General features: G+C 40.8%; 1 protein-coding gene across 3 annotated transcripts in view; it reads left to right on the top strand.

The window, feature by feature from the left end:
- The first annotated feature begins 7,441 nt into the window (after nt 1-7,441).
- sobpa (sine oculis binding protein homolog (Drosophila) a) overlaps nt 7,442-17,037 on the top strand; it is a 41,384-nt gene continuing 31,788 nt past the window's right edge. For all 3 annotated transcript variants that reach the window (XM_010779849.1, XM_010779848.1, XM_010779847.1), the window contains exon 1: nt 7,442-7,761. In XM_010779849.1, coding sequence (XP_010778151.1) covers nt 7,666-7,761 — 96 coding nt within the window. In that variant the 5' untranslated portion in view covers nt 7,442-7,665. The remainder of the gene's footprint in view (nt 7,762-17,037) is intronic.

Here is a 17,037-nt window from a genome sequence, read left to right as displayed (position 1 = left end):
CAGACTTTTTAAAAAGGCGTATTCGTCGTGTGACTGCATGTGCCGAACCGTGACGTCCGAACCGTGACGGTACGGGACGAATACGGATACCGTTACACCCCTACTAGCTACCCTTTCTAACAGATACAACAGTGACATGGTTTCTGATCAGTGTAATCATGTCCTGTATTACAGTATCACTCACAACCTATCTCTCTGACCTTTAACAACACACAACCTTTCAAGGTCACTAAATCCTGCTGACCAGCTTCTCCTGGTTGTCCCAAGATAAAGCTTGAAGCACAGGGGAGACCTCTGCAGTTGGAGCCCACAAACTCAACAAGTGGCCTCTGAGTGTAAACACTGCCCTGTTTTTTGTAAACAAATCAGCAAGTAACATAAGCCTTCGTACAGATAAGCACATCAGTCAGGAACATAAATGAAAATAAAACGTGAGAACATTCAATCGGGATCAAAACAGCATTTTGTGTATTCCCAATAACAGAAAGAAAGGATAGCAAATGTTTTTCAATCCCTTGACTGTCATGTAGTTATAAAATCTATTAAAATGTAGCTTGAGTTTGTCAAATCAATTAAGGGTTTCAAAGATCAAAGATCAGCAAACAATAATCTTTAAAACTACAAAGAAGGATGATAAGAGGAAAATCATCTTTTATAATAATATACGTTTTTATCCTCAATCCCAGTTTAGAATCTGTCTAAGGGGGCTGTTACGAAATGATGACGTTTGTGGTGAAAATTCAGTTTGTGTATGATATGATGCACATTTGTTTATAAGCTGTTGTCACAAAAATATTACTAATAGTTTAGCATCTGATGGCTGTCAATAAAGGCAGCAACCACTGACAATGGCTGTTGCTTCACTTAACAAAATAGATGTATTGATTACAAACGATTGTTGTTTACCCATAAGTCTGCAGCGACGAAAGAGGATACTAGTATGGATCTGTAGGTGATGTCATGTGTTTGTACAGTAATGTAATTCCAAAATGATGAGTGCTGCCAAATGTATTTGTTTTTTTTAATAAAACAGTAGTTAATCAACAATTTGAGTGTAATCATCCATGCAAAACTCTCATAAGAGAAACATATGATTGAGGCACACAATTACAGTGAGCTCCATAATGAAGTACTGGACTTGTATTTCTCTTTAATTTAGAGGAAAGGTAGTCATTTAATCAAAACTGACTGCCAATTGGTGGATTATATTCATGCCGAAAAATAGTCATTTAAACAGTTTCACTATAAATGTTCATTGTATTTATTTTAAGCTTTGCTGAAAGACAGAGTCGTGTTATTTTGGCAGATCATTGAAAGAAGTTAGGTTAGGCGTTTACTCCATGGAAAAAACAAGCCCTGAGTCGGAGCTTAAAGGAAACCCAGATCATGTGTAGTGTTACCTTGCAGTGTGGAGTAAAGGGTGTTGAGTCCCGACCAGTCTCTTCACCTGTATGGCCACATTACTGAGTTCATCACTGAGCAGGCAGCGGAGGCTCATGAAGGAGGTTGGATATCCGACGATCTTCTCTGCGTCTGCGACCGCTTTGCTCCAGTTGGAGGGTGCTGAGCTGGAGAACAGACTCAGAGTCCTCCGTCCTCGGCTGGACAGAGCCATGCGGGACAGTCGTGACCATGTAGCAGGAAACATTTTCTCTCTTACTCTAATGTACTTGGTAGTGAGACAGTTGCATAAAGTAAAATTCAGTTACCTTCCACCATCTTTAAGTTGTATAGCCTGACTCTTCCTCTAACGTAGTGGCATGCTCTTAAACAGCACCGTGTTATTATTATGAATTAAAACGTATAATTTGCTGTTCTGACTGATAAAACATACTGTTACTGTGTCAATAACTAGCTGTGCTTCATAACACACGACCTGTCACTGAAGGCTGCCATCTTTGAACGCGTAATACGTTGCGCCGCTGTCCAACGTAATGACGTTTGTTGCTAAATTGTGATATGGAGAGCACTTCCTGCCAGCTCCGTAAGAGAATGAGACACTTTTATATTCATTCGTTTTTTGTCAAAGTTACACTCTGAAAGAACGTGACATGAAGCCATTTTTAAGGTGTGTCCACGTGCCTTTTCGTCAAGTATTAAATGTACAAAGTGTCACTTTTGTTTGGTGAAATGTAACATTTTACAGTTTGTCCACACCTGTTTTCTTTCCACCGAACTATGTAATTTAGGAAATACAAAGCGCGCCATTTCTTCTTCTTTGCCAACAAATCTAATCAACAACCTCAACAATGTGAAATTAACATGGGTTATGACTATGACCAAATGTATTACCATTTTTGAAATATATTATTATAATATTCATACATAGTCCATATTGGTGAATCACCCACGCAAGAGTTACTTTTTAGTTTTAAGTACTGAAGGCTACTTTGAAGCACAATTACGAGGTACTTAACTTTAGTATTTCAATTGTTCTACTACTTTATTCTTCAACTCGACATTTATCAATATATTCAACTTTTTATTCTACTACATTTATCTGACATCTTTATAGTTACTGTGTAGATACATATTTATTGCTATCTGCTCAAAATATGTATTATTATTAATAAATAAAAACTAAATATAAATAAATATAAACTTTATTGATCCCTTGGTGAAATTCACAAGCTACCCAACAGCATATATATATATACAGAAAAAAGCCACTCCTCCTTGGCTTTACCAGCTTAAACGTTAAAGTAGTGAACACATAAATGCATCAATAATAGTCAACAATAATATGTATTATTCTAAAATGGGCTGAATGAAGTTTCCTTTTCTTTTTGTAGACTATTTTACCATACATTTTAATGTTAATACTTTTTATAGTTTTGCTCTTGTTTATTTTTAAGCAGCAATCAAGCTAAGTTTTTTTAAACTGTGGCATTATTACTTCCAACAATCTGAGTACTTTTTCGACCTCTGGTTTTAACCTGTAACTGAGTTCATTAAAAGAAATATCACTTAATTCTGTGTAACATTCAAACATATTTAATTGATGCCTATATATATTTTAGTTAATTTGCCATAACAACAAAACAGTAACACCCCAGAGATGAACTGAAAGATTCAAACCCATCATATTTTGGGGCCGGCAGAAAGATTATTACTTGTATTTTTCTAAATTTAAGAAAGATAAGGCTCAATAATCTAAGATTAGCTAAATGTAAACTGATTGAAAAAAGTTAACATCAACTTAACACAAAACTGTGTTTGGTAGATGATTTCTATGTTGTAACAATGCGTTTTGGCAATAAACCTTATACCGTTGGAAAGCCTGTTCTCTTACCATTCCAATGGTACCACATTTGTGAGGAACAAGCATTTGTGGGATGAGCAGCAGAGCAGAGTATGTGGGGTGCGCCCATGAAAATGTGACAAATATCCTCTGCCAATGCCAAAAGGCAGCCACTCTCCGGTCTCGTACGACCGCCAGGAGCCGGCAATGACTGCCCTTTACCCTCAGGCCCGTTTGCACTGGAACCTCAACATGTGGAGGAACATTATGTTCAACGATGAGTCCAGATTCTGCCTATGGCACATGGATCATAGGGTCACAGTGTGGAGCAGACGCAGAGAACACTTTGCTGATTGCTGCAGCGATAGAGTAGTGGAGAGGATGGCCTGCCTGCAGTCCTGACCTCAACCCTATTGAACCCCATTTTGGGTCAGCTTGGCCCTGCTGTCGGTGCAGAGTGACCAACACAACTGCACAACCACGCTGGCTGACCTGGGACAAATGCTGGTTGAAGAATGGCATGCCATCCCACAGCAGAGTGTGATCAGGCTGGTGACAGCATGAGGAGGAGAGGCTGTTGTGGCTGTGTTTGGTTCTTCCACACGCTACTGAGGCTGCTTGTTAAATGAATCAATTGTTAATAAATCAATTGTTGGCTTTCCAACGGTATAAGATTTATTGCCAAAAAGCATTGTTACAAAATAGAAATAATCTACCAAACACAAATTGCCTTACTTTTTGTGTTAAGTTAATCTGTCCAAGATGGGGATAGAGTATAAGAGTTCAGTTCAAGCCGTAGCCTCGACAGTCTTACACAACACCTATGTCAGTAATCGGATGCCCATCTGTTTTCCATTTGCTGTGGATGTTTTTGTTTGTTGCATGAGGGAAGAACGGATCTGTGATCTGATCATGCATTAACGTTTGACCATTAGAGAACATCACTTACTGTTAAAGAGACCCCTTAATGTAATGTCATGGATTTAATCCTTTATCTTCTTCTTCTTGACAGATTAACAGGCAGTTCTGCCTTACACTGTAATCTTCATTTATTTGACACGGAAACATCACTGACATATTGTGTGCATGTTTCATATTAAGTCCAATGACTGAAAATCAAAGAAATACTTTACACCAATGTGGAAACACTTTTGGATAGAATCTGAAGTCCTGTCCTGTTATGTTTATGTTGTGGCCAGTGACAGAAACCACAAATTGGATCTTATGTAACTCCAATGTGGAGATTTAAAATGATATGAATTCTGGATGAAATTAAGCTAAGCCAAAGTGTTTGATTGTTTAGGGGGGAAAAATCCCACTCATGTTTCAGTTCATGTAATACCATATAACAGTTCCACGATTTGATGGAGTAGTGCCCCAGCAGCGTTAGGTTTAACAATGCTTTCATTGAAGCCGCTTCCATCTGCTTATTAATAAACTGGAAAGAAAGTCTGTCAAGGACAACTTGCTGAAAAGACTCACAAAACAAACACACATACAATATATTATTGCACTAAACGCTAAAAGAAAACTGAATATGAACAAGTTAGAAATCCATCCTGATTTAGAGCCAAATAACATGCTACACCCATTTAGGTATAGCAACACATTGCAGCAAACTCGACACACATATTGAGTGTTACGGTGCAGGTGAGCTGCTGGTTTGCAAGGCATGACAGGAGCAGCCCCGTAGGCCACCACACAAGTCATCTCCCCCTGACCCTGCACCACGGTTCACTGAGCTCTGTTTCCGCCGATTTCCCGGCTCAAATGGGTGTCACAATGCCATGAGCAGCATCCCCCCGGCAGTGTGTTTTGTCACCTGCCGGAGCACAGCATGTAGCACACACATGAAACAGGTTTATTTATTCCCTATAGATTGTTTCATTCGGGATCTTGCAACTGTTTTATATACCAATAATGCAACCAATAATGACCCTATGAGTGGCCCTAGCTGAGAAAACCCACTGTAAACCATCATCTTGTAAAACTGTCACATTATGGTCAAACACATAATGCCTATGCAGTGTTCCCCACAGAATTTGATTCTATTTGTGGGGGCACCGCACCGCACCACACCACACCGCAGCAGCTATTAGACTTGTTTTAGCAGGAAACACACAGGTGGAACGCATTTTGTTAACAAGGGCTCTGCATTAACAATCACACCTGTGCTTTCTGAAGTGTCTGCTGTGAGAAGTGCTATAGCGTGCATTGGTTGATTGGAGGTTTTTCCATGGAAGAGATATGTGGAAACCTGGATCAATAAAACATTTGTAGACGCACTGTAAGTATCTACATTACATACATACATATTTGTTGGGATAAGGTTTTTTTAAAAGAAACGTGACTTTCATGGTACCAATTTGTATTTCTTCAGCTATCGGTCTTACTTGATATTTCGGGGTTCTGGTATAAACCGTTGGACTTGAGGGAGCAGTTCTTTGGAAATGTGTTGCAAATTACAAAACCACTTCAAGGCTGAAAATGTGATGTCTTGGGTTTAAATCTGACCAACAGTATGTGAGACCTTTGTTACAAAGGCAAATGTATAGTCCCTTAAAAGTCTGATAACTGAACCTTGAGATTCCTGCAAATATTTAGACACCTAGAAAAATGTGTGCCATGCATGTTGTTGCCTGATGGAACAACCTGATGCAGAAGAAGAGACTCTGAGGCTAAATGGCAACTTTTAATATTTGATGCATGATGCTAAAATGTTCCCTTTGTTCCTATGAGAGAGTGTTTAACCTTTTACCTCACTATGATGAAGGGTTTGTTTTTAGACTGCAGTTGTGTTCTAATTGGACACAATGTTCTGTGCAATGTCTGCCATCATCAAGCACTGCTCAAGGTGCTCCTGATTTTTCCCCAAAACATTTATTTCTTACAAACAACGCTTGGCTTTTAATCCCTGCAAAATTCACTGACCTACTGATGTGTCTTTTTAAAGGTATACTTTTACGATGCCCCAAAACATTTACATTAGAAGTAATGTTAGTATGAGTTAGTCTGTTTCATAATTGTGTTTTCTCAATATATTAGAAATGGCTAGGTTAACTATGTTAGCTCGCTAACTCACAGCACATCTGCAATAATATCGGAAGGACTTATGCGACCACATTGTTAAAATAAGCCAGTAAAACTTACATTTTAGGTCATTTTTTCCGGTGACTGCGACAGTGAGCCCAATTCATTATCCCCGGATATCAACAAGAGTTCCGGTCGCTGTGAGCATCCCTTTTTAGTATCCACGTTTCCGTTGTATATTGAGCTTCTTGCTGCAAATACTTTACCCTCAAAATGATCAGTTCTTAATCAATTACTTTGCTCACTTGAAATCTTAAATAAATATATTCTCCCTTTTAATGAAGGAAGAACCGAAAAACGAGAGCAAATTCTTCAATGAATTCAGATGGGGGCCACTATAAACTATTGTGATACCCATTAACAAACTCTCACACTGGGCTGGATCATCCTTTATCCAGTCAACTGCATTTTCAGTAAAACCTTAACTTGCAGAGTTTGGACGGTTCAGAAATATTTCAAAGACTAAGAATTTAGTAAAAGCACTTTGGAAAGCACTGAGCATACAACTGGATAAATTATATTTGGATTATGTCAGAGTTTGAAAACAGATTGCAGATTTTATATAAATGTGTCTGTTAAACGCAGCCCCCCATTATTTTCATTACACAAGAAATGTCTTGTTTTTTTTTAAATTCTTAAATCACGTGGAGACACGAGAGAAAAGTAAAGTTTGATCAAAACATCAAGGTAGAACCGGGTGAGAAGCTGATGTACAAATGACCATTTCGGAGATGAAGTATAAAGGTTCTGCACAGTTCCTTTGGTTAAAACTCATGCTCTGGAACCTCCAATTTGAGTTTGTGTCTAAACCTGTAAAGAAACTAATGAAAACACCAGATTGTATTCTAACCAACAGCATAGGGTTGTTAGCCTCCCCTGAAGAACAATATGGGACTGCAGAGTGTGTGGGCACCTGTTTGCTGCTTACAGCCCCCCACCATAGGCAGCAGCGTTAAGTGGATGTGACTGCTCTGATTGCAGTCCATGGGAAAGCGAGAAGAAATAGCCCCCCTCTGATCACCAACGCGTCATATAATGTTTCAGCGCACGCCCCTCCCCCTGTCTCGTTTTTTCCCCTCACTCAACCTCTCCTTTGACTCACAGAGGCGGCTCACCACTGGCGCACGGACCGTTGAGGATACGGGCAGAAGATGGCTGACTTAGCCGGGCACCTCAAGCCCTCGCCGGCATCAACAGCAGCGTCACGCGGGCCGCTGAAAAGCTGCAAGACATCCGCCGTCTGGAGACTGTAAACAGCTGCCTCTCTTCTCTCACCCCCCTCCTCACCCCCCCTCCTCAACCGCAAATATTGACAGAAGTATCTCAGAGGGAACATGGCAGAGATGGAAAAAGAGGGCAGACCTCCGGAAAATAAAAGAAGCCGAAAGCCAGCGCACCCGGTGAAAAGGGAAATAAATGAGGAGATGAAGGTAAACAGGCTCTGTGCACACTTGCATGTGATTACGCGTGGAGTGCTTGCTCCTCTGTGGAAATACACTCAAGTGCAATAGGCTGCATGATAGTGAAACTTTGATTTATGATTAATTTTTTCATACCCAAGTTCTATTGTGACGCTGAATGGCAGCATGAGCAGCGGCAGTATTTACCGCCTCGCACAATGGATGCGGCACCCATTCAGCGCTCCTGTAGTAAGTTTGGAATCAATGAGGAATACAGTGTGTCGCCCTCATGTCATCATTTATCCGTTTGTGTTGCCCTGCCTGCCTTTCATGGAGTTAATGGAAAATCCAGTGCGTCAGTGAAGGCGTCAACAGTGCCTCTACTATTACTATTAATACTGTTACACTACGGCGCAAAGGAGAGCAGACCAATGTGCATAATTAGGATACATCAATGGGGGGGGGACGCTCGCATTTCCACGATGCGTGTGTGTTTTTGTTTATGCGTGTGTGTGTGTGTGGCCAGAGGCGTAGTGATCCAGATGTGCGGCTGTGAGCTTTACGCACTCGAAAGGAGCACATTGTCTCCAGTGTTCGGCCTATCCCCAATATTCACCCTCACCTTGTTTCTTTTTTTCTTTTTGGTGCATATTGTGATTTTTGAGCTCTGAGCTGTGCGGTTCATTGTGGAGAAAGAAAGTGCTGTGTGTGTGTGTGTGTGTGTGTGTGTGTGTGTGTGTGTGTGTGTGTGTGTGTGTGTGTGTGTGTGTGTGTGTGTGTGTGTGTGTGTGTGTGTGTGAGAGAGATGCTGCTTTAAAAAGCTGCACAAGAGAGAAAATGAATGTGTCTCCAAAAACAGACAGCAGACCATTCGGGTCGAATTGGGAAGGGGAGCCAGGTGGGAGACAATGGCAGGAGTGTGTGTGTGTGTGTGTGTGTGTGTGTGTGTGTGTGTGTGTGTGTGTGTGTGTGTGTGTGTGTGTGTGTGTGTGTGTGTGTGTGTGTGTGTGTGTGTGTGTGAGAGAGAGAGGAAGGATGTGTGTCCGCTTTGTCTTCATCTCCTCATTGTTTGTACACATTTAGGCAGAGACACATCTGCTCTCTTACGGGTGGACCTGCAGGTGATCACGTTGGGGAGAATTATTGTGGAAATGATGTTTTTTTGGCTGTCAGAGAGAGGCGCGAGGGTGGTGGCTCTGAGCGAGTCCTGAAACAACCCTGTGATAAAGAAGCCTTTTTTTTTTGCATTTAGACCTCTCCAAAATACCAAGGCGCGTTCACGTGCCACCACTTACTGTAAAACACATTTTATTTTTTTTGTTATGACAACAGATGCTTTGTTGGTGGTTAACAGAGAAACAAGGGATAATGCAGTGACATTCTAAGATGATTTGAATCTTTTTTTTGTTGCAGTGTGATCTACTGATTTTGAGGTATTTAATGTGAGTGTTCCACTTTGTATGCATTCAGACTTGCCAATACAAAAAGGGAGCTTCTTCCAATAACGGCACAAACTGGACATTTTTCCTGATAACTACAAAAAAAAGGCCACGATCCTCAGTTTTAGAGGAAATCCTGTGATGTCTGCTCCTGATGACAGGAGGTGGGGATGCTGGGTAGTGGTGGTTGAGGGAGGGGAATGGAGTCGGTCAGGGTCTCTCAAAGGAGACATTTCCTTATTTCTTATCAGGGAGCACTTGTGGTATTCTCAGTGGAGCCGAGTCTTTATGAGCATCATTTAAACACATCTGTCTGACTTATTGTAAGTCGCTTTGGATAAAAGCTTCAGCTAAATGCAATGCAATGTAATGTAATGTAATGTAATGTCTGTCCACGTTTTTATTTTCTAATTCTTTTCAGAGCTAAATATTACCATAAATCTATTTGGACTGTGAAAATCTATTAAAATGTCTCCTGTTGTAATTTATCAGATAGACCGAGTAATTATGGGAAGTCAGTCAGATATGATGTTTTATTTGCGGGTTTATGATAGATGCTGTTTGACGTGGGTCATCATTCAGGGTTCAATGAAATGACAGATTTCGCAATATTTTTAACGTGTCGGTTAAACATTTAATTTGATGAAAGCAGCCTAATATGTCATTTTTATTTGTAAGCACAATGTAGTGACTGTTATCAGTCATGGCTGTGAGATGAGATATGAATATACACCTAGGGACGGGACGATCTAGGATATTATAATAGATTATGATATAATTGAATTTAAATCTGGATATTTGTGAATACCCTCACACGAGGGACTTTAAAAAGCTTTGTAGTAGCTGTTATCATAAAACATTTGAAAAAAACACAGCCTGTTTTTTCAGTGCAGGAATAACATGTAAAAAAGACTCATACAATATTGCTATTTTTACATTTATATTTTTGTCGTTAATTTATTTTCTTTAAAATGATGTTCTGTTAAAAAGATGTGATGCAAAAATATTTTTTTCTTAACATTTTCAAAGCTGCTGTGGTTCCAATATGCCAAATTAAGAAGTTTTGAGCATATTTTATATTATCAGAATAACGTTCCGAATCTCAAATATTTTGACCGAATAATGTTGACATTGCATTTTCACATTCTCACTTACTCAGATATCTCTTACCAAATGAAAAATCAGTAGCTTGTGGATTTTCCCATAGACATGTCAGTAAAAAACACAGTTTTATTGTTAGGCTGTAGGGAAAAACACCTCTCCCACAACAAGTCCTTTATCTCCGCCAATACCGTGGAGAAGCGACTGAATGAAGGAGCAGATGTGGTTAAGGTGTCAAAACTCAAAACACTTTCAAATGCTAAACAAGTTTGATTGTAGCTCATTACGCAACCTTGAATATCATCTCCTATTGCGCACACACACACACACACACACACACACACACACACACACACACACACACACACACACACACACACACACACACACACACACACAAGCGGCTGTCCACAGATTTAATTTAGGAAAACAGCGATCCACTGATGGATGAAAAACAGCTGCAGCTTCCCTTTCAATACCTTCATTGTTAGTGTGACATACAAGCGGCACCTTATTAACAGTATGTGCCATAATAATAGCCAAATAAGTTAAGCGTATTGATTTCCTGCAGAAAACTCTTCGATTCTGCTCTATCAAGTGTTCAGAACAAAAGGACCCAGTTTTCCTCTCATCCTCAATATTTCAGACCAAAACACACAGACAGACACACAATGTGCCCTTGTGAGGGATCATACAGTCCGACAGTGTTTCCTTCATCTGGCTGCTTAATGTGTGCCACGGTAAAATAAGCTCCGGTGAGTAATCAAGGACACGGAGGAGTGGGCATGGAGGGGATATGAGAGGACTGCAGAGAGTGGGCTAAGAAACAGTGGAGAAAGGAATGTATACAGCGCAGGGCTGGCTTAGCTGTAAAAACTGTAACCTGAGTGTCTCCGCCAGATCAGATATCAAGAAAAGTAGAGGGGAATGAAAGCAGAGGAGAGAGGGAGAGGCAGAGGAGGAGAGGAGTGGAAAAGTGGAGAAGGAGGAGGCAAAGGGGAAACTTGGCGTGTGGATTCGGGAATTTTATCACGGTGTACAGTGACCTGCTCTGGTTTCTGGCCACAAGGTATCCAGTTCCCACCATCATCATTCCCACAAGCCCTGCTGGCCACCACTGGGTCTTACTGGAGGGAAACTGAGGGGAAGACTGTGGAGAATTTAAATGTATTTTTATCAGTGTCCACTGCTTGCAGAGAAGTATCAGCTCGTGAATCTGTTGTGAAAGTATCATCGTCCTGCACAGGCTCTGTTAAACCACCATCTTGTTTTTAACGAGGAAAAAGTGGGTGTTTTTCTGCTGATGGTTTCGTCTTGTTTAAAGTTTGTATAAATGCTAACAAATATTGTCATATTAGAGGTCAAACCCTCAGTGCACACATGCTTTAGCAGAACGATTTCAAAGCTGATGGCACAAACGGTCCTAATTGAGCACAATAATCTTCAAATATCACACTGTGAGAATATAGAGTGCTGCAGGGATCACATACAGAAAGCCAATTCTTCCATTATAGTTTGAATTATAGCAGAAAATAAGCTTTGTGGCCAACACATGTTTATCTACACGTCTTGTTGAACAAGATACTCTCAGTCTCCACATATTTACAACGCTTTATCATTTTTTAAGTAGAAGTAAGAACCTAATGTTAGGCTATAAATGAACGACATCACAGTTGAAATGCTGAGCTCGGCTAAGCTGAAGACGGACTTGTGTTCACTCCAATGACGTTTAGTGGTTTATTTTTTAGTAAACCTAGAAGCTTCTGACATTCAACAGCGTGGTGTTTACTGACATTTTATGTTGTAGAACAAAAAACAACAATCTCTTAAGCATGTGTCAACAACAAACCTAACCAAAATCCATTCAACAAATCCTAGACTTTGATTGAGCGAACCAGAAGAAAGGTTTTAGGACTCATACCTGCACCACTCTACTGAGAGGCTAATATATGGTATGCTGCTTTCACACTCTTTAGCTTTGCCTCCTTCCAACAGTATGACAAGTAGGCTTCTCTTAGAATAATATATTCATTTAGAGGAAATAATATGGACATATTTCAAGTATATTCTCTATATTTACAGCAAGAGTAGGATATGTCTTCTTTCAGAAGTTACACAGGGTGCTTTAAACACAGCATTTCATTATGTCAAGGGTATTTTTTCCACCTGTCACCTTGATTTCTTTAAGAAGACGTTGTTTGTCTCGCATGGTTCCATGGTGAACGTAAAACCCCCAACAAGACGAGTAACACGCCTGTACAAGTGTGAGACAGTGTATGCAGAATAGTTGTGTGAGAGTTTGTAAACAGATGTTTTACGTTGTTTGTTTGCAGTTGTTTAACGCAGCCTCCATTCACTTCAATTTAAAAACAAGTTGCTCAGTTTTCCGAATCTTCGTTCTACGTGAGTCCTACAAGAACAAGTGAGTGAGTCATTGATTAACAAAAGCTCATTTTGGGGGTGAAGTATTCCCTTTAAAGACTATTAAGTTTACTACAAGGTGTTCTTAGAGCGAAGACCACAATGTCCTTGATGTTTAAATAAGCATGTGTAAATAAAAGAAGGTACTCGGAGTAGAACCTCTACTTCTTTGCGTAGAAAGAAGTCAGTTGAGGTGGTTTGGTACACCTAGTGAGGTGTGCCAGGCATGTCCAGCTGGGAGGAGACCGAGGGGCAGACCCAGACCAGGTGGGGGAGCACCTTGGAATCCCTCAGTCAGAGCTAGTGAGTGTGACCAGGGAAGGGAACTGCTCCCCTTGCGACCCGACCCCGGATAAGCAGTAGAAGATGGATGGATGGAGAATACTCAATCAAAACACATAGATTTATTTCTAATCTGATGGTGACACTAAATGGAAAGTGTTTGTCTTCTTGGCAGCATTAATGAGCTTTTATGCTTGTCAGTCTATTACATTGTTGTTGTTGTTGCTGTTGTGTTGTGTAAAGTGGACAAGTTGATGTGATGATGGTTCTATAGAAAAAGTTGTGGGGATCACTTAATAGTTCTCATTCTCTGGGGACAATGAGCACCCAGAGCAGATCGTGTGGTGCCGCTGCCTTTTTGTTTTTTAAATAACCCTGACATGGACTGAAAGTTTGGCAGCAAACAAAAGGTCAGGGTAAAAAGGGCAACAATATAATAAGTCCTGGAGGCGTGCATTTGATCAAATGTTGCCTTTTTCAAACCCTTGTAACTCCATAAATAATAACAACATTTTGGCAACCTAAAGCAAAAACTGCACTCCCAGCTGACCTTTGTTCCGCTGAGGCTTTTGGGATGAATAAACACTGATATAAAAAAGTTTGTATGTGTGAAACCAAATCAAAAGGCTATACATTTAGTGTGGCATATAGACCTCGGTAGCCTTCACCTCCCCAGCTCAGCCAGAGCCAGAGCTGATGCCGCTGCTTTGATGAGTCGCCAACCAGGATTAGATTCCACTCTTAATATTACTCCCACTTTCTCAAAGTAGTAGCGTGACACAGAGGACAGGACGGCAGGGAGGAAAGGGAGACAGAGAGATGCTGTGTTTTTTTGTCTCTGTGATGCGGTTGTTTTACAGCCACAGGAGGACATCCAGTCGGGTTATGCTCCAACTCATTTGTTCAAAAGGTTTTTCTTCTTGACTTTTTCTACACAGGGTTTCATCCTTCAAGTTGGGATAATTGCTACAGTTGTGGTTGCCAGTGTTTACTTTGAGTCCGCCAGAGCACGGTTACATTCTGGTTAATTGTTGAGAACAATCCAACAGGGACTATATTAGAAAACTTCTTGAGTTAAGATATCATTCATGTTCTTAAGTTATGTTTTTTAAACTTTTCAAGGAATGTTTGCCTTTTTAAGGGCACCCTAAGATAGACACTGAAGGTGGAGTGAGTGACGGCAAGGTGCAGCCAAGTGCCGCAGCTCGGATTCCAACCTGGGACTCTGCTAACGACTCACCATAGTTAGAAATATCTTTATATTCACAACTTTTTTACCTCAGTTAACATTTTATTGACAGTTTTATATTCTCAATCACTAGTTTTAAAAGCGTTTTAAATGCAGCATGATGTTCATTTAGTAAAAAGAGAAATGCTGACTATAACCCCCAGAACACCATCGCCACCGTCCAGCATGGAGGTGGACACATTATGCTTTGGGGGTGTTTCTCGGTTAAGGGGACAGGACGAGGACATGTACCGTAAAATATTGGCCAATAGCCTCATTCCCTCAGCCAGGACACTGAACATGGGTCATGGAGGGGTCATCCAGCAGGACAATGACCCTGAACATACGGCCAAGGCAACACAGGAGTGGCTAAAGAAGAAGCACATTCAGGTGAGGGAGTCTCCTAGCCAGTCCCCGGACATTAATCCCATAGAGAATCTGTGGAGGGAGCTGAAGCTTCCAGATGCCAAGCATCAGCCTCAACACCTGAAGGATTTGGAGAGGATCTTCAGAGAGGAGTGGACCAACATCCTTCCTGAGATGTGCACAGACCTACTACAAGAAGCATCAGACCTCTGTGCTGTCCAACTAGGGTTTCTCCACCAAGTACTAACACATGAAGTGCATGGGGATCAAATACTTATTTCCCACAGTTAAATGCAAATACATTTTTCTATTTTATATGTCTATTTCTGGATTTTCTTTTTGGTATTATTACTCTCACTGTTAAAATAAACTTACCATTAAAATGATAGACTGCTAATTTATTTGTAAGTGGTTAAACTTGCAAAATCTGCAAGGGATCAAATACTTATTTCCTCCACTGTAGCTTTAGCGCAGATCAGGAAGTGGTTTGTTAGTACATCTGACTTCCAGGAACCTTCAGGCAGAGTGAGCACTGCTGTCACTGAGCATTGTTCAAGCAGAAGCACTGTTACATTACATGTTACTTCTTAGATGCTTTTATCCAAAGCGACGTACATACCCAATACTGTGGGCAATCCCCACAGGAGCTATTTGGGGTGAAGTATCTTGCCCAGGGACACAACAACATGCTGACTGCAGTGGGGTTTGAACCTGTGACCCCCTGATCCCAACACCAAGGCTCTATCCACTGCGCCACACGCCTCCCTTTACATGAGCAAACAGGAGCTGTCCTCATTAACAGCCTGCACTGCTTCACCACCAACCTTTGTAAGAGAAACCCTGAGATTCTAAGTGTGTGGATTAGACTTTAATTACTTTTAATAACAGCTGCATGTCTTGTCAGTGTTAGATTCTGCAATGGGACTTCCAGATGTTCATACACGGTGTTTCTTGTCAACACTGCTTCACCTGTAATTGACTTGAAGTGAACCCTCCACCTTTGTGCCACGTCTGCCCATTGACAACCCAACCACAGCGGTATTTCACAACAGGCAGATCAATAACTGCTGTCATTCTTCATTCCAGTATTTAGACCTTTTACTTGGTGTGGATAATTCACTTCTGCACAGAAAAGCAGAAGCAACTGTGTGCTCTGTATGAACAAAGCAAAACTGATCCTTGAGCAGTTACTCTTAATTGCAAATACCACACATCATGAATGCCTGTAAACAGAGCGAATGTGCCAATGAAGCAGGAGGAAATCTGCCTCTGTTGCTAACATACTATACTACAATGTCTCAAATATGCAAAGACAGTCCAAAAAACTGTGTGTTAATGTGTGTGTGTGTGTGTGTGTGTGTGTGTGTGTGTGTGTGTGTGTGTGTGTATTCCCCATTAATCACCTTTACTATAATACCTCTGTAAACAATAGCCAAACTGCGCTGGCTTTCTGTTAGTTGTATTTTATTCACTAATTGATTCGGTTGGCCCTCCTGTCTCCATGGTCTCCATGTTGGTGTTCCACCAGGCCAGAGCTATAAGGTGTTTCATTGGGAGAATACACCATAACCCATCTCCACTGAGACCTTGCTGTTTCAGTTTATTTGCCCAAATTAAATTCTGGTTTCAGACTCGGTCACTTTTCCACCCACAGGAAATCACGAATCAATACTTCAGTCCTGCCTCCAGCAGTGAGAGCACACTCTCCAGAGGAATCTGCACTCAAGTCAGAACTCTCTCTCTCATCCTCTCGTGGGGGAAAACACTGTGTGCAATGATGGCCTGCAACTAACGATCATTTTCTTTATCAATTCATCTGCTGGTTCTTTTCTCGATTTAATCGCTTTGTCTACGAAATGTGAGAAATAGTGAAAAATGTCCAACCCAGTTTCTCAAAGTTGAAGTCTTTAAATGTATCATTTCGTCAGTCCAAAACCCAAAGTTGTTTTGATTTAAAAAGGACATAATGTTAATTAAGGGTTCATATGTGTATGTGGTGTCTCTGCTGTGACATGTTTACATCTTTAATGCTCAAAAAGCTCTTTATTTTTCTCATACTGCCTGTGCTGCACCACCTCTTTTCACCCTCTGTCTGAAACCAGAACCCAGTCTGCTCTGATTGGTTAGCTGGATGGCCTTGTTGTGATTGGTCAATCTCTTATGTGTCAGAAATATCCCGCCTCTTAGCAATCCACGTCCCAATCCCTATCCATTAGTTTCCAAATGGGCATCATAGAAAAACATTTACAGAAAAACGGTTGAGCAGCAATATGAGTTACACTATTTAAAGCGCAGATGAGCAGTGTTATCTCTAAGCTGATAGTTAAGTGACCTGTGAGTAATATTTTATCGCTCAGACCAAATCATTGCAGCTGATCATCCTCAATTTGTTTCCATTTTTGAGAGTCAAATGATTGCTTAAACCATTTACCAAAGTTTCTGGTTCAGTGAATTAACGCATATGGGAAC

This window comes from Notothenia coriiceps, unplaced genomic scaffold, assembly GCF_000735185.1.
Source record: "Notothenia coriiceps isolate Sejong01 unplaced genomic scaffold, NC01 NC01_scaffold00020839, whole genome shotgun sequence".
Lineage (NCBI taxonomy): Eukaryota > Metazoa > Chordata > Actinopteri > Perciformes > Nototheniidae > Notothenia > Notothenia coriiceps.
Note: the sequence above shows the minus strand (reverse complement) of the source record. Positions and strands in the feature narration are given on the sequence as shown.